Source organism: Scylla paramamosain, chromosome 9, assembly GCF_035594125.1.
Source record: "Scylla paramamosain isolate STU-SP2022 chromosome 9, ASM3559412v1, whole genome shotgun sequence".
Classification (NCBI taxonomy): Eukaryota; Metazoa; Arthropoda; class Malacostraca; order Decapoda; family Portunidae; genus Scylla; species Scylla paramamosain.
Window position 1 is genome coordinate 11,290,298 of NC_087159.1, and position 17,472 is coordinate 11,307,769.

The 17,472-nt window shown below is 42.4% G+C and overlaps 3 protein-coding genes across 11 annotated transcripts; 1 reads left to right on the forward strand and 2 right to left on the reverse strand.

The window, feature by feature from the left end:
- Positions 1–271: 271 nt before the first annotated feature.
- On the forward strand, positions 272–2,618 carry LOC135103595 (uncharacterized). The gene is made up of 3 exons (XM_064010068.1): positions 272–425; positions 1,286–1,433; positions 2,316–2,618. The coding sequence occupies exons 1-3, from the start codon at positions 387–389 to the stop codon at positions 2,456–2,458; spliced, it is 330 nt and encodes a 109-aa protein (XP_063866138.1). The 5' UTR covers positions 272–386; the 3' UTR covers positions 2,459–2,618.
- LOC135103592 (uncharacterized) lies at positions 2,614–6,377 on the reverse strand. Of its 8 annotated transcripts, none has more exons than XM_064010064.1 (4): positions 5,801–6,377; positions 3,886–4,035; positions 3,241–3,464; positions 2,614–2,833 (listed from the first exon to the last, which is right to left on the reverse strand). In XM_064010064.1, the coding sequence occupies exons 2-4, from the start codon at positions 4,024–4,026 to the stop codon at positions 2,704–2,706; spliced, it is 495 nt and encodes a 164-aa protein (XP_063866134.1). In that variant the 5' UTR covers positions 4,027–4,035; positions 5,801–6,377; the 3' UTR covers positions 2,614–2,703. The 8 variants fall into 8 exon arrangements, with proteins under 8 accessions (XP_063866134.1, XP_063866133.1, XP_063866131.1 ...); XM_064010063.1 differs by having other exon boundaries at positions 5,789–6,377; XM_064010061.1 differs by having other exon boundaries at positions 3,886–4,039; positions 5,789–6,377.
- An 808-nt stretch (positions 6,378–7,185) lies between these two features.
- Positions 7,186–16,937, reverse strand: LOC135103591 (uncharacterized). 2 transcript variants are annotated; one of them, XM_064010056.1, is made up of 7 exons: positions 16,839–16,937; positions 13,720–13,836; positions 10,134–10,182; positions 9,935–9,982; positions 9,508–9,777; positions 8,526–8,665; positions 7,186–8,185 (listed from the first exon to the last, which is right to left on the reverse strand). In XM_064010056.1, exons 2-7 carry the CDS (start codon positions 13,833–13,835, stop codon positions 8,074–8,076), a joined length of 735 nt encoding a protein of 244 aa, XP_063866126.1. In that variant the 5' UTR covers position 13,836; positions 16,839–16,937; the 3' UTR covers positions 7,186–8,073. The 2 variants fall into 2 exon arrangements, with proteins under 2 accessions (XP_063866126.1, XP_063866127.1); XM_064010057.1 differs by having other exon boundaries at positions 16,790–16,861.
- Positions 16,938–17,472: the final 535 nt, after the last annotated feature.

Sequence of the window (17,472 nt, forward strand, 5' to 3'; positions counted from 1 at the left end):
AACTATAATAAATGCGAATCACTCCTTCAACAACAGAACAGACCGTCACTGGTTTAATAGTTAAATATGACATTAACATTATCAGATTAACACAAAACCATAAAAAAAAAAAAAAAATCATAGAATCATACAGTCATACCGTAATCCTCATTAATTAGCAGGCTGCAATGGCAACTGTTGGCATCTAATAATAACGCAGTGCAGCTCACCATAACTATAAATGATAAAAGTTATACTCTGTTTTTTCTTACTCGCATATATCTTTAATTCTTTACCCAGTGTTATTTACACTAGACTAGACCAGACTAGCTGTTTTGATATATTGCACTACTTCGTCACCCACTACTATCTCGGCTCAGTGCCAGGCATCAGCTGAGAGGAAGACCATGGCGACCCTCCAGACTATCCTCCGTTCGGCGGCGAAGGTGAAATATAATGGATATACTAGCAACATTTTTAAGGCAGACAATACCATTTACCAGTGAGAACTCCAGGCACTGTATTTCTGGCTGTATGTAGCCCTGCTGATATGAAGGGTATGAGGTGAACTGGCACTCAGTGTCCGGCAGTAAATAGTCGTAGGTAGACCTTGGCATCATCCCCCAATCCCCCCCACCAGGCATGCCTGATGATGCTGGGTGGCCACCGATGGTTAGATGTTGCGAGATGAAACAAAGGCACGAATGTCGTGGTGGCACAAAAAAAAAAAAAAAAAAAAAGGGAATGACGGTGGGTAGAACACAGCATCAGCCCCGCTCCCTCTCCTTTCAGCCCACAACAAATGTTACATTGATTACAGGTGGTGCCAAGTGAAAAGAAAAAAAAAAAAAAAGTGGTGGTTGAAATAAAAAAATAAAAAAAAACATTATGAAGTAATAAATTAGCCCCTTTTCCCATGCAATTTCGAGCACTGACAAAGTTTCTTTAGGGCCTTGTATTGCATTGTGCACTGCCCTTATGTTCGAACTGCGGTCCTTTACACAGTGTGGCGTGCAGTGCTTAGGTATTGTAATTCTTAGGTATTGTAATTTTGTACTTAGGAGCTGAAGGGATTTCAAATATGCTGAAGTTCACTGGTCATAATTCTTTTCTTTCTCATGTCCATGTAAAAACTTATCAGTATTCTTTGCACTGTCTTGCCACATCACTTCAAATAATTAGACATAATGACTGATAATGTGTAAGTAACTGTTTTCTCCAAGTTTATAAATTGTTTTGTAATTGTATGTTTAGTATGTGAAATTGAGGCCCTCCTGTATTTATACACGACCTATTTTCTTCACAGCCAGAGACTCGGGTCTTGTGTGCTGGGCTTCGGGCAATGTGCACAGAAGCCTCTGAGCCACCAAAACCTGCTGCACCCAGTAAATCTGCACCACAACCTGCAGCATTGAAATATTCTTCAGCAGCAACGCCAGCACCTCCCTCTCAGCGTATGTCTATTGCGCATAGTGGTGACAGATAGTGTGGAAACAGGAGAGGGGAAGATATAGATAACTTAAGATGAAATTATAATGCTGCAATTTCATCATATTATTTTAAAATCACCAATAGAAGAGAAGCAGCATATGATCTTTAGAATTTTTAGTTACTCATAGTTAGGGAGCACAAGACAGTAATACCAAACAATAACTGTTGAAGTGATTGGGGTGATGCAATTAAAGTATAAAGCACATTTTTCTTTCAGAGGATTACTATGCATAGTATTTGTATTTTATTTATTTCATGTAGTCAGTTAAATACTGCCTTCCATTATAAATGTGTTGGTACTTGAGAAATCATAGCATTATAATTGGAAAGAAGGAATGTGTGAGTTGTCACCAGAGGGTACCAAGGTGTTGCATAACCACCCAGCAAGTGGATGGTCCTGGGTTGGATCCCTGAGTGGTGTCTGGCTTTTCTGGTGAAACTCTCTTCCCCAGCATGAATTGAGTCTTTAAACTTTGATGAACAGCATGTTAATCAATGAGATTGTATGGTATTTGCATTGAGTAACTGCTTACCTATAAAGTGACAGCATTGATAACTGATTGGCTAGGTGGCTTTGGGTACAAATAAGTCACTGCAGAGATAGGTTCATCAATGAAACTGATTGAAAAGTACAAAACAGTGAAGAAACCTATTCATATAGTGGCAAACACTGGAATTTACCTCTCATGATTCACATTTATTTTTACAACAAAGCCATTATAGCAAGTAATTGAAAAAGTGAATGGTAACCATGATTAAAAATTAGCTGTATGGTTATGCACACATTTCAGATTGTAGGACACCTTTGTAGGGTACATAGATAATGTATCATCCTTTATTTGCAGCCATTGGTCCAGGGGCAGACAAGGCTGGACCATACCCCAACACTGAGTACTACTCTTACAATAAGCTGAGTTACTTTGATTTGGAAGTGGAGATGTCTTCTGATCGCCTTCCCCAGCCAACAGCTGACAATGGTCACTTCTGAACAACATTGCATTGTTGCTTGAATATGTATAAATATGGTCATAATTTATGCGCTATTGAAGGACAAGCTAATTTTTTTTGTTACATACTTGTGATCAGATAATGTAAAATATATTCTTACTGTACCTACTGACAGGTGTAAATATTACACATAAACTATATTACAGTTTCATTTACCCCATGATGCATTTAGCTGTGGGAATTGTACATAAGTAAAAGAGTGATGGGCTATGTGATAATGGGCTGCTAAAGGTATGTCAGCTGGGGGCAGGTGTGTTGCTTGCGACATGCGGCTGAGTCAAGAGAGTGGGTAAGGATACCTTGTTCCAGCTGATTTCTGGCTGTCTGAATGTGCCCCAGCCATCCATTTTCCCATCTGAAGAAAAAGCAGAAACGGGAACATTATTAATCATATGCACTTGGAAAAACATATAATACCATACAGTGTGTGTGTATGTGTGTGTGTATATATATATATATATATATATATATATATATATATATATATATATATATATATATATATATATATATATATATATATAAAGTAAGAGTAGCAACAAATTTATCTAAATTACCAATGTGATGATTTACTCAGTTAATATATTGTATAATTGAGTGTTGCATAATCTATGAAATTTAAGTTACTGATGTAGTGACTTCATACAGTGCTTTAAATAATTATGAAACCTGTACTACACAATTAAGTGATAATCCATAACTTGTGAATAATGTGCTGTACTTCCATTACTGTGCAAGTGGTGTACCCCTCCCATCACTCACGGGCTGAGGATCACCGCGGCAGTGGCGAGCTGCCTGGCAAGGGCCGGATGTAGGCAGGCCACGCGGCTGATACACTGGTGGCCTTGCACTTCGTTACTCAGGGTGAAGGCTGTAAGGAACATGAAGTCTTCTCTGCTCACCCACGGAAACCCGTTAACACCATCCAAGGCTCGTCCGTATCCCACTCCTCCGCTCAAAGCCAGGACCACCACCACCGCCACCGCCTGTTGCAGGAAGGCAGCCGTAAGTAAAAAAAAAAAAAAAAAAAAACACGTTGGAGGAATATGTTAAGAGTTCAAGGGATTACAAAGAATTTCACACACCACTATGGCTGTTTGATTTTATTATACTTCACGCTAACTACAATATTACAGAAAAAGTAGCTACATCAGAAAGAAGGTGAAGTTATAATTTACGAGTATTATGGTTTGTAAGGAAAGACGGAGGTTTGTCTTGGTTACTCTTTGATTACTTGCACTGAAGGAAAGAAAAGATACGTCCCTTCTTATTATTACACCAGAGAAGTTCCCTTACCCACAGTGTTAACGGTTGCAGTGTTGCCTCCCCTCCTCATTAGTAAGCTACTGTTGCCTTCTCACCATTCATCTCTATGTAACGATGTGTTTAGGTATTTGTTAACTGTACCTTAAGGGCGAGGAGAAGGAAAATATTGTTGTAGTTCACTGTTACAACTGTTGACTGGGACGTGCGTGTGTCTGCCGTTGACGCCACGGACGCCGCCACCACCACCACGGCTGCCGCCACCACCACCACCAGCATCCTCATCGTGCCGGGCTGACTGTGAACAACAAACTTACACAGGAGCTCGTCAACGCATTTTAATGATGACACACACAAACAACACACACACACACACACACACACACACACATCATGTGCATGTTTCCATTCAGTGCCACGATGCTTTGAAGTCTCTTATTAGTTAATCATCGTCCTATTTCAGTATTCACAAGACCACCAATCATCTTAATGGTCATTGTTAGTGTAAGCAAACTAAGCACTGCTCTTTACTTATAAAAAAAAACAAAAACTACTACTACTACTATATAATTATCGTAAACTTATTATTGACTAGTGCACACAATTCAATTTGCAGTTCTACGTGTAACTCTCATCAGCTCCCTCTGATGACCACCAATCACAATAATTCCCGGTTTAGGTGATAGCCACTACATTGGTGGACTGAACTAGAGAAAATGTATTACCTATCCTATGCAAGACCTGCTGTGATCAGTAACAAGAGATCTATTCATTAATGCTCATATATTCTGTCTCACCGTCATTTCCTTTCGTTACCTTTTTGAACGGCATCCTTCCAGTACTATATTTGCTGCTACACATAGTCACATTTCCTTCTTTTAAAGATCACTACGAAGTTCGCACTCTTTCTTGCAAAATTGTGTTATTTCTTTTATTAGACATTTAATTCTTCGTGATTAAAGTCCTTAACGTTTTCACTATACAGCTTTACTCTTGGATAAAACTGGTCACATAAATGCAGACGTACTCGCGTTTCAGAGTAGCACCTGCAGCAACAACACATTAAACTCATCTCCAGTCACCTTTGAACTCTACTCACCATTCAACTATTAGTCTCTTGTTGCAGACTGTCCGTTCTCGTGATGTCCTCTCGTTCAACAGCCTTGCTTAACAAAAAACTCAAAATTGTATCTACACTCCTGCATAAGCTCCAGGATTCCAGTTTACGAGAATACTTGAGTGTGCATCTTTCATGTGGTCAAGAGGAAAACTCTGCCCACAACTCTCGCAGATCTCATCATAATGAAACATTAATGGAGATCTCTAAAGTGGCGATTAGTTTTGCTGGTTGGCATGTTCATCGGGTTGCGAGTCAGATGGTTCGCTCGAATTATTCAGACTAGACAGAAACGAAGAAAGGAACCCGTAGTCAGCGTGCGGAAGTCATTAGTGGGTGATTATCTCATTGTTGATAACACGATACAGCCAGAGAGAGAGAGAGAGAGAGAGAGAGAGATTCACATTATCGCTCTGGCTCGTCTCTGGTTCGCTGAGCATACCAGCGCACTGCTTGTTCCGTTATATGCATTAAATGCATTGATTTCTGTCATGTGGAGATAATAAAGGCTTCAAATAAGTATATACAAAATTTTAATAACGTGAAATGATATGCCCATAATATTTGTTACAACTTTTCTTATAACCAGTTCGCCATAGAGTGTTGTACAAGTCACGTTGCATGCATAGAAATTTACAATAGCTACAGTACGTAAGTATATACCCTCTACAACAAAGATAATGTTTCAAAAGCGTACCGTATTTCCACAAAACCGCATTAGGTACGGTCACCAAACCACCTTTTAATATGGCTCTGCACCATAAACAACCTCCATTTCTCGTATGAACCTTGACGACAGCAACTTAACAGCGTACAGACAGTGTACTTAAATACAATGTACTCGACCGTTCTCCCTTCGTAAATGGATGAGAGTAGGGTGAGCATTTGCTGGTAGGCTGTACTAGAGGTATCACAAGTACGTACACTCACTCTTTCACTCACAGGCGGTGTACTGACAGGGAGAACTGGGAGCCTGGCGTGGCGTGCGTGACAGGCGCCTCTCCACTGGTCCTCCGCCTCCTTTATCCTGAGTATATACCTGGAGTCCGTGACGTCATGCAATTCCGTGACACACTCGTCCAGTCAGGCACACAAGAGAACGACTCACTCTTGATGGTGAGCGTAACTTATGACTAATACTAATGCAAACTCACATGCAGTAACAAGCAGCCATTACTTGATTTAGTATTTAAAACTCTCTCTCTCTCTCTCTCTCTCTCTCTCTCTCTCTCTCTCTCTCTCTCTCTCGTCACGGTAAGAGTGGTGAAGTCGCAGTGTGGGCGAAGGCGTCACGATGTAGGTAGTGATCGCGGGTGACGTTGTGATGTGAGGTGGGTGGGGGCCTCACTCGTGCCTGACTCCTTTGTGGACATAATGACAGGTGGCTTCCGTGCCGCGTCCTGGAGAAATCCTCTGCTCGTCTCCTGAGATAGCATATACCGTTCACTTCCTAGATATGCTCTCTCTCTCTCTCTCTCTCTCTCTCTCTCTCTCTCTCTCTCTCTCTCTCTCTCTCTCAACAACAACATTAACAAAAGCAACAACAACAATAAAGTGACAACCAAAAATACAAGAGAATAAATTGATTAATAAATAAATAAATAATACATGATACAATGCACAAATATCTTTTCAATAAAGGATGTGGCGTGCGTGGATTCAAAGGCTTTCCTACGCGGGATGAAGGGGGGCAGGGAGAAGGTGGGGAGGCGCTGGGAAGGAGGTCGTTAGTAATGGATCAAAATTTTCTGCTAGAGGTCGCTTCAGTCGATTGCAGTGGTGTGGGAATTAGGATTTTACAAGACCACGATGAACTTCGTGGTAATGATGATGATGGCGGTGTGTTGCTGTCACTCAAGTTCGCCGTCAGTTTCACCGTCAGCGTCTCCGTCAGTATAATTGTGTCACCTTTAACGTCTTCGTCAGCGTAAGCGTCGTCGTCAGTATAATGTGTAACATTTGTATCACTGTCAAAAGTCTTCGTCAGCGTAATTATATGTCAGCGCCTTCGTCAGCATGAATGTAGCAACGTCAGCGTCTTCATTAGTGAGCCTAATTGTATCACCACCAGTATCTGTCAGTATAATTTCAACACTTGTATCACTGTCAATGTCTGTATCATAATTGCATCATCATCAGCGTTTTCGTCAGTGTAAATGTAGCATCATCAGCATCACCGTCTGCGTTTCCGTTGATATAATCGCAATACCACCACGACCACTACTACCATCAGCGTTTCAAGCCGACTGTGTTTACTTAACGTGAATTAAATGACATCACCACCACCACCACCACGTTCTCTGGATCGATAAAAGAAAGTTTTCACAAGAAGGCAATGAAGTTTTAATTAGTGATAACATCCGTGAAGACACCTAATGTCAAAACATAACAGTATTCTCAAACATCTCGGGGCTTTATTTAGACTACTTTTAACAAATTCAACAGGAGTTATAGCATTTTCAAGTATCTCATGATTCTAGTGATAGTTTAACAAGGATTTTACACCACCAGTGAGAAGAAACACGTCATGAGAACTCGAGTACTAATCTCTACGGCCTTTTAAAAGATAACCCCTATGAAAGAACAAAACCTTCAAGAACACAAGCCTCAGTGCTGTAATGGACGAGGTTCCTGTTCACTCTCGCTTCCCACGCTGAAGTCTTTGAATTCACTCTTACGTACATTGGCGACAAACGGTTTATTCGTGATGGAAAAACAGCACAAGTGGATGAATGGATGGATGAATGGATGAACAGGTAAATAGGGAAAAGAAAAAAAAAACATTGATAGTCTTACAGGTGAAGTAAATCGAAAGAAAAACAAGGAGAACAACAACGACAACAACAACAATAAATAGAAAAGAAGAAGAAGAAGAAGAAGAAGAAGAAGAAGAAGAAGAAGAAAGAAAGAAAAAAATCGACAATCTGAAAGATAAAAGACGCGACACATTACCGGAGGAGTCAACGACACTGGTGGCTGGTAACTCTGGTGACTGGGCCCGGGTGGAAGGTGCCGGTGAAAGGTTACCTACAGTTTACAGGTTACAGGTATTACTGGTGGAAGACTACGTGTATGGGAGGCTACAGTGATTACAATTGAAAGGCTATTAATGGTGGAATGGTCCAGAAACAGGTGGAAGGCTACAAGTATTACTGGCTCTTACAGGTGGAGTTAACAGTTCGAGTGGAAGGCTTCAAATACCATTGGAGGTCTGGCTACAGGTTGGGCAGGACGGGACACAAGTATTGGTCGCAGGTGTGACTGAGTCCATTTTGAGTGACGTCCCCGAGACGCCCCAGCTGCTCCCGGTAGCGGACAGGTACCCAGCTGGAGAAAGATGGGGAGGCGTAGGTGAGAAAGGGCTGAGCCAACAGGGATGTAATGGACCTGTGAGAATATGGGAGAGTTTAGGAAGATAGAGATCTTGAGTAATGTAAATGAATCAAAGGAAGGGAAGGAAGTGGTAAGGGTTTGTAATGAGAAAAAGACCTTCGGAGTTAAAGTGTGAAGGAGAGAGAAAAAAGAATGGGAGGACAGGTAAAGAATACTGAAATCTGTCACATGTCCTCTCAGCCTTAATGAGTTTTGCGAGGCGTGACAAGTACAAGGGAGGCTTTGTATTGTCTGTGCAATGTTGTGCTGCGTGTGATGAGTATCGTGGCATTACCTGGAGAAGAAGGAAGTGAAGATGTTGGGCACGGCGAGGTAGCGAGCCGATCTCTCCGGGTTGAGGCAGACGACTCGTTCAAGGCAAGACTCGTCCCCGCTCGCTTCCCCCAGCATCCACGTCAGCAGCAGCAGTGAGTCCTGAAACACGGGATTCGAAGCTAGAAGAGTACTGCGGCGATAAGCTGTTGATTAGGTACTGACGGACTGGTAGGACATTAGTTTGATGAAGTGGAGACTATTTACTGATTTACCCGTTTATTCATTTATATCTTGCAGTATTACGAGTATGTTCCGCGATAGGGATTGACGTCTGGGGATAACGATACAGTTTCGAAATGGTGTTCATGTGGATGAGTAAGGATGCACTGGGGAAAAAAAAAACGATTGTTACAGCAGGAAAGATTCAATACTAAAGGTTCGCCAGGTGTCTGTTTAGAAGTGAGAAGAATGTCCGTCTTGATGATTATATTACTTATGTGTTATTTCCTTTTATTTTTTTTTATTACAGTAACCAGAAACTGATGATTTGTAAGAAAGCTTTCCCCGTTTTTAATATCTTTTCCTATCAATCTATTCTTTTCTTTTCTTCCCTTCCTTGCTCCCATCTTCATCAGGCTACCTGATATTCCGAGGGAGACTGAGAGTATAGGATAAAAAAGAAAGAAAGAAAAAAATATAGAAGATAAGGCTGAGCAAGCCTTCCTTATAGAGGGAGTGGTTTGGGGAAGAAGGGCGCTGTGTGAGGAGAGTAGGTTGGGAAAGTATATTATAGACCTGCATTCAGAAACGCTCTGCTCTCTTACCAGGACTTTCTAAAGGTCACAGAGGTGATTAGCCGGGTTCTCAAGACTGTTTCTCCTGTTAATAATGTAAAAGTATTGTTAATTGTCACTTCAACTAGAACCTTTGAAAGTTGTGGAGGTGCGGGGAGAAGTGTTTCAGAATATGGTTCATAGAGGCTATGTTAGTAGGCGGCTCACCTGGTGGTCGGGGAAGGGCAGCGAGTGGAAGCTGCGGAAGGTCTGGCCGGTGATGAGGTAAGGGTAGCCGATGACCAGAGTGAGGACGCTGGTGACAATGATGATGGCCACGTATGCCATGATCCATTTAGTCACCACGTATCTTGAATCAGTAAGATTGAAGACATTCCCCCACTCTTCTACAATTCCCACGTTTTGTACATCACTGGCATTGTCATCCAGCAACCAAGGCCAGCACGGGTGATCATCTCCGAGACACTTCTTTGCCACCTGTTAAAGTCGAGGCGTCACTTGTCACGCCTGCTTCTCCTTGGCGGGATCTTATGTATCAGTCATTCAATCATATACACATATATTTCATTTATTTACCTCCTAACACCGCTAACCACAACCACCACCACCACCAAGAACAGCAATAGCATCTTACGTCCTCTAAGGTTTGAATGACATCTCCTGTGGCCTGCTTCTCTTCGGCCTGTAACAATAGCATAGTGTTCTTTATTACACACACACACACACACACACACACACACACACACACACATCTAATTTGTGTCGTTCTGCGTCGGTGCCAGTTATCACACATGATTAATACTGGTCTGAATTAAGACAAGGCGATATCTTACCACCGAAGTATCGCCGCCCATGAAGTGGTTGAACGCATCTCGCAGAAACCTGTTGAAAAGCACATCATGAAGAGGGGAGAGATGTGGAGACTACCTAATGGTCTTAGATTTCATTTTCAATCTGTAGAACCCCACCTCCCCTCTACTAAACCTCATCTTCTCTTCCTCACTGAAACACAGGTGTCTGAGGCAACTGACAGTAGCTCTTTTTCTGTTCCCTCCTACTTTCTCTACCCTCATTTTCAGTCCAAAGCTGGAAGTTGCGTCTATGTGCGCAACGACTTAACATGCTCTCGTGCCCACGCTCATGAATCTTCCGAGTTCTTCACTATCTGGCTACGACTACAGAGTCACTCTCATACTAAATTTATCTGTGCTGTATACCTCTCACCTAACTCCTCTGACTATATGAAATTCTTTGACTACTTAACTTCCAAAGTGGAGTACATTCTGACTCTCTTCGCTTTTGCAGAGATCTCCATTCTTGGAGACTTCAATGTTCACCACCAGCTTTGGCTTTCCTCTCCCTTCACTGACCATCCTTTAACTTTGCTATCCTCCACGAGCAATTGGTGCAACATCCTACTCGTATTCCTGACCGTCTTAGAGATACGCCCAACATTCTTGACCTTTTCCTAACCTCTAATCCTGCTTATGATGTCATCTTCTCTTCTCCACTGGGCTACTCCAATCACAATCTCATATTCGTATCTTGTCCTTTCGTTCCAGTCCATCCTCAGGATCCCCCAAAGTGGAGGTACCTCTGGTGTTTTGCCTCTACTAGTTAGGGGGACCTGAGGAGGTATTATGCTGATTTTCCTTGGAATGACTACTGCTTCCATGACAGAGATCCGTCTCTTTGTGCTGAGTGCATAACAGAGGTGATAGTACCTGGCATGGAGACGTACATTCCTCACTCTTTTTCTCGCCCTTAACCTTCCAAACCTTGGTTTAACACAGCCTGTTCTCGTGCTATACATGATAGAGAGGTGGCCCACAAAAGGTACTTGAGCCTTCCATCACCAGAATCTCATGTGCTTTATATTTCTGCCCGGAATCATGCCAAGTCTGTTGTCCAACTAGCCAAAAGCTCCTTCATTAATAGCAAGTGTCAAAATCTTTCAAGATCTACTCCAGTCATGACTTCTGGCACCAAGTCAAAATATCTCCAATAACTTTGCTTCTTCTTTTCCTCCTTTATTTCAACCAGATGGCACCACTGCCATCTCATCTATCTCTAAAGCTGAACTCTTCGCTCAAACCTTTGCTAAAAACTCTACCTAGGATGATTCTGGGCTTGTTCCTCCCTTTCCTTCACCCTCTAACTACTTCTTGCTACCTATTAAAATTCTTCACAATGATGTTTTCCATGCCCTCACTGACCTAAACCCTCGGAAAGCTTATGGACCTGATGGGGTCCCTCCTACTGTTCTCCTAAACTGTGCCTCTGTGCTTGCACCTTGGCTAGTCAAACTCTTTCAACTTTTTTTTTTTTTTTTTGTAGGAGGGAGACTGGCCAAGGGCAAAAAAAAAATACATTAAAAAAAATGCCCACTGAGATGCCAGTCCCATAAAAGGGTCCAAAGCGGTAGTCAAAAATTGAAGGATAAGTGTCTTGAAATCTCCCTTTTGAAGGAATTAAAGTCATAGGAAGGTGGAAAAACAGAAGCAGGCAGGGAGTTCCAGAGTTTACCAGAGAAAGGGATGAATGATTGAGAATACTGGTTAACTCTTGCATTAGAGAGGTGGACTGAATAGGGGTGAGGGAAAGAAGAAGGTCTTGTGCAGCGAGGCCGCTGGAGGAGGAGAGGCGTGCAGTTAGCAAGATCAGAAGAGCAGTTAGCATGAAAATAGTGGTCAACATCTACCTTTCCTTCTTGCTGGAAGTTTGCCTACATTCAGCCTATTCCTAAAAAAGGTGACCGTTCTAATCTCTCAAACTACCGTCCTATTGCTTTAATTTCCTGTCTGTCTAAAGTTTTTGAACCTATCCTCAACAGGAAGATTCTTTAACATCTATCACTTCACAACCTTCTATCTGATCGCCAGTATGGGTTCCGTCAGGGTCGCTCTACTGGTGATCTTCTGGCTTTCCTTACTGAGTCTTGGTCATCCTCTTTTAGAGATTTTGGTAAAACTTTTGCTGTTGCCTTGGACATATCAAAAGCTTTTAATAGAGTCTGGCACAAAGCTTTGATTTCCAAACTACCCTCCTACGGCTTCTATCCTTCTCTCTGTAACTTCATCTCAAGTTTCCTTTCTGACCGTTCTATTACTGCTGTGGTAGACGGTCACTGTTCTTCTCGTAAATCTACTAACAGTGGTGTTCTTCAGGGTTCTGTCCTGTCACTCATTCTCTTCCTATTATTCATCAATGAACCTCTAAACCAAACTTTTTGTCCTATCCACTCCTACGCTGAGGATACCGCCCTGCACTTTTCCACGTCTTTTCGTAGACGTCCAACGCTTCAAGAAGTAAGCAGTTTACGCAGGGAAGCCACAGAACGCCTGACTTCTGATCTCTCTAAAACTTCTGATTGGGGCAGAGCAAACTTTTTTTTTGTTCAGTGCCCCAAAAACTCAATTCCTCCATCTATCAACTCGACACAACCTTCCAGAAAACTATCCCCTCTTCTTCAATGACACTCAACTGTCCCTCTCTTCTAAACTGAACCTTCTCGGTCTGTCCTTTATCTATAATCTAAACTGGAAACTTCACATCTCATCTCTAGCTAAAACAACTTCTATGAAATTAGGCGTATGGAGTATGCTTCACTCATACCGCTCTTTTTAGACAGGGTGGAATCAAAAGCTTTTCGTCCCATCAATTCCTCTCCGCTAACTGACTGTCTTCAGCCTCTTTGTCATCGCCGCAATGTTGCGTCTCTTGCTATCTTCTACCGCTATTTTCATGCTAACTGCTCTTCTGATCTTGCTAACTATATACCTCCCCTCCTCCCGCGACTTCGCTGCACGAGACTTTTTTCTTTCTCTCACCCCTATTCTGTCCACCTCTCTAATGCAAGAGTTAAACAGTATTCTCAGTCATTCATCTCTTTCTCTGGTAAACTCTGGAACTCTCTGCTTGCTTCTGTATTTCTACCTTCCTATGACTTGAACCCTTTTAAGGAGGTTTCAAGACACTTATCCTTCAATTTTTTAATACCGCTTTGGACCCTATTCGGGTACCGGCATCTCAGTGTGCCTTTTTTTTTTTTCATTGGATTTTTGTTGCCCTTAGCCGGATTTTTGTTGTCCCCTTGGTCCGCCCCCTTCCTATATATATATATATATATATATATATATATATATATATATATATATATATATATATATATATATATATATATATATATAAACACACACACAAGAAAGAGAGAGAAGAGAGGATCGTTAAAACAGAGTTTACAGTCCTTCCTTTAAATAGTTCTGTACTTCGCTTATTTTGAGTGAAAAGATTCAAGTTTATGTGAAATCAAGTGGCACGAGATGAAATGACAGGAAACATTTGGCTGATGGCGGAGAAAGGTGTTGCAGGGCGTGGCAGTTTGGCAAGGAAGAGGAGGCGCAGGCTGGATTGACGTACCTGAAGAGGGAGATTAAGTTGATTGGCGGCGCGGACAATCCCTGGGGACCAACGTTCAACTGAGCCACTGCCGACCCCACCAGCACCGCCACCGCCACCACCACTGTCAGCCGCATCCTGGTATGTGACAAAGCAAGGGTTACTGGTGAGAGAGAGAGAGAGAGAGAGAGAGAGAGAGAGAGAGAGAGAGAGAGAGAGAGAGAGAGAGAGAGAGAGAGAGAGAGAGAGAGAGAGGCATATATTTATATTTTTAGCCATCTTTAATTTGATATTCGTATTGTATTAAAATATCCATCGTTCATATTCTGCATGTTCAAGCATCCGCCAGCTGCTGCTGCTGCTGCTGCTGCTGTTGCTGCTGCTGCTGCTGCTGCTGCTGCTGCTACTACTACTACTACTACTACTACTACTACTACTACTACTACTACTACCGCCACTACTACTACTACTACTACTACTACTATTACTACTAATATCTTTAGTTATAATAGTTTGATAGGGATCTGATAGATCTATCTTACTAAGTGGAGTGAGCGTGATGTAGTACATAAGATTCTTAAGGTTAGTAATCAGGGTAGGACAAGAAGTAACAGGTTCAAATTCAATAAAGTTCATTAATAATGATGGGTAGAGATATGTATGTGTTTTATACAGGGACTGGCACGTGAGAGTGTACTGGCGTCTTGCAGCTTTCCTTTTGTTCTTATGCCCTTAACTAACAGAGAGAAAGTGTACTTTTCATTATGTATCACCACAATTACATATACACATGCGTACGTAAAATAAATACACGTTCTTTATTATCAATAATTTAAATTCTGATATACTAAATAAATAGAAACATGATAGAGATGTACAAGTGTTCTGACAGTGAGCCGCGTTTTGAGCTTCATATATCTACGTGGTCATTTACTTTTATTAATTTATTCTTTTGTTTTTATGTTGAGTGACGCTCGGGGAATGCACGGCAAGCTCCAGTAAGTTTAGCAATGAACTTTTCCACGTAACCTTCGATATTGGTAACTCGGACCTTTTGTTACGGCACAGATACGCTTTCCACATCAGTCATTCCACGTCTCTCTCTCTCTCTCTCTCTCTCTGCCACACAGGTACGTGCTTCTGTCGTCCTGTAACTGTTACTTCCTAGAGAGGAGGATTAACCGGTCACGTCATGCCTTAGGATGTTATGAATCTTTGGTAGAGTATTTTAAACGCCATTCAGGTTCTGCCCTCACTGATCCTTGCCTTGGCTTGAAGAAACGAAGAGGAAGAACAAATTGCAGAAGACCTATTAGCCCTTGTGAGTACTTTTTTTTTTCTTAAGGAGATAGGGGAATATGTGAATGAATAGTTGAAACTAATAAAATCAAATCCGAATGCTATGTAGAAGGCTAGATGTGATACAAGTGTAGAACAGCCTTCTCTCTCTCTCTCTCTCTCTCTCTCTCTCTCTCTCTGTGTGTGTGTGTGTGTGTGTGTGTGTGTGTGTGTGTGTGTGTGTGTGTGTGTGTGTGTGCATCGTGGGATTAGCTTTCTCGGCCTGTCGTTGTGTAGGTCATTATCATGCCAGGAGGGAAGGAGGGACTGAGGACAATGTGAGGTTAGTGACCGCATCACCGTTATTCCTCAGCCGCCACAGGGAGGGAGGGAGGGATGGGGCAGCCGGACGGATACTGACACTGACCCACTTCTTGGCAGCTTCCCTGTGCACCTGCCGGCCGGTGGGGAGGGCGGGGCGGGGCGCGGCGGGCGGGTCACACTCCACTTGTGCCGGATTCTCAGAGTTGCTGACCGTGGGCAGCGAGCTGACTCATTGACTCAGCCTAACCTCTTTTCCTTCTTTGCATTTCCTGCATGTTGTTTATTGTGTTATGTAATTTACTTTTCCTATTTAATATTATTTTAAAGTTGACTTCATGACTTTTTGGAAATATTGTTCTTTTTTTATCATGTTAGGTTTGAAATATCAATGTTTTCATTACACAATCAATTCCTCAAGTGCTACGTTTAGCTTAGTGCTACTGATCCCCCTGCGCATATTCCTGCTGGTGGAAATAATTCCTACTTCACGTCTTGACCCGCGCCTCTCTTCCACGCACCATTTGCTTCTTCAAGTAGGCTGATTTCACTTTTTTTTCTTCCCGTTTCCTCTACACATCACGGTATACTTTCCGATCGCCGAGGTTGTCGCCCCTACACATGGTCCCGTAATCTGTCTGTCACATGCTCTCCTTGTCGTTACTCGGGACTGTATTTTGAAACGCTTTCTGCTCTCATAAGAACTATTTTTAGAGGCTTCAGAAATTATTAGTTGGATTATCATGAGTGTCTTATCCCATTGATGGTGAAAGCTCCTTGTAAAACTATCACTAGAATCACGTGGACACCTTACAAACCAAAATAACTCCAAGAAAAGCGAGTTAGCCATGGTCGACTTAGACTGAAAAGTCTGACAAAATGGTCCCGGTGACAGTAACACCACGGACAAGCTACCAGTGACTTGTGGACATTATCTTGCTCTATCCACTCTATTATTTGATTTTTAACAGAGTACAGACTTTTAGGAGTAAACATTTGATAGTTTCTGCCAAAGTTAACACCAAACATCGATAACCGGTGTATGTTTATCAGCTATGGGGAACGTGACAGGCGCCTCAGTGTAGTTTCTCCGTGACCATGCATGCTGAATTTTGTGCGTTTTCCTCACAAACCGACTATTTAATTGATTGATTAACTGACCGACTGACTGATTGATTGATAGTTAAGATGCATGTGAAAAGACTAAGTGCTTGAAAGAAGTAAAGATGGATTGCATTGGAAGGTAAAAATAATTGTCAGATAATCCCTCGTCAAGTTGCCACATGACAACACCGCTAACACTCCAGCATCATTTCAGTCAGCCATGTGCCCTCAGGAAACCGTTTGATGAATAATTGTTGGCAACTCACGCGAAGTCAGAAATACAATAAACAGAAAGTAAAGTCGCCCACTGTGACACCACACACCTCGAGGGTCACTTAGACAGTGTGGTACTCTGTCGGCACAAGTCAAATTCACCAATAACTCACACTCGCACTCTGCTGCTGCTCACACTGAGAGGCGACAATAATGGGACCCACCTTCCTGCCGTACACAAAGGCGAAATGTGAGGCGTGAAGGAAGAAGGTCAATGAGCCACCTCACTCCTCGCGTGGACGACACACACTGCACAACCCTGCCAGACGTGCCCACCGTGTATGTGTGTGTGTGTGTGTGTGTCGGTGTGTGTGTGTGTGTGTGTGTGTGTGTGTGTGTGATCCATTTGCATTTTTTCCTTTGTACTAATTACAAGACAGCTTCTTGCTCTTTCATTCGTGCCAAAAATGCTGATTTTTTTTTTCTTAACAATGGAGGGACATGTCTTGTATGGCGAGTATAAACATGGGAATGATGAAATGTATATGAATGACGTAGTTATGAAACTGTGCAGGTAATCATATGTAGAAAGAAGTGCAGAAGGCGGGCAGAAAGGAGATGACGACAGCGTTATAGAGGCATCAGCTGCTGGAAATGCGATCACGGCCTCGGCCGGTGTCGTGTCCGTAGGTGTCCGTCTGTACGGAGCTGTCCGGACTTTGTTTACAAATAAAAGGCGAACGGACGGCTACATACAGCGATCCGTGTACACAGCTGGTCGCCTATCCGTGGATGTCCGGCCAGTGTTTTGAAACACAGGAAGGCATATTGTTTCATTTTTTCATAAGAAAACCGTTC

Bases quoted from the DNA above. Each gene is read 5' to 3' on its own strand.
- LOC135103595 (XM_064010068.1), top strand. From the start codon at position 387: ATGGCGACCCTCCAGACTATCCTCCGTTCGGCGGCGAAG. The intron at 426-1,285 runs GTGAAATATAAT...TTTTCTTCACAG, and splicing joins TCCTCCGTTCGGCGGCGAAG to CCAGAGACTCGGGTCTTGTG. The intron at 1,434-2,315 runs GTATGTCTATTG...CTTTATTTGCAG, and splicing joins GCCAGCACCTCCCTCTCAGC to CCATTGGTCCAGGGGCAGAC.
- LOC135103592 (XM_064010058.1), bottom strand. The intron at 3,465-3,885 runs GTACAGTTAACA...TTCCTGCAACAG, and splicing joins TCCTTCTCCTCGCCCTTAAG to GCGGTGGCGGTGGTGGTGGT. The intron at 2,834-3,240 runs GTGAGTGATGGG...CTTTTTCTTCAG, and splicing joins GCCGCGGTGATCCTCAGCCC to ATGGGAAAATGGATGGCTGG.
- LOC135103591 (XM_064010056.1), bottom strand. From the start codon at position 13,835: ATGCGGCTGACAGTGGTGGTGGCGGTGGCGGTGCTGGTGGGGTCGGCA. The intron at 9,983-10,133 runs GTAAGATATCGC...CTATTGTTACAG, and splicing joins TGGGCGGCGATACTTCGGTG to GCCGAAGAGAAGCAGGCCAC. The intron at 9,778-9,934 runs GTAAGATGCTAT...CGACTTTAACAG, and splicing joins TCATTCAAACCTTAGAGGAC to GTGGCAAAGAAGTGTCTCGG.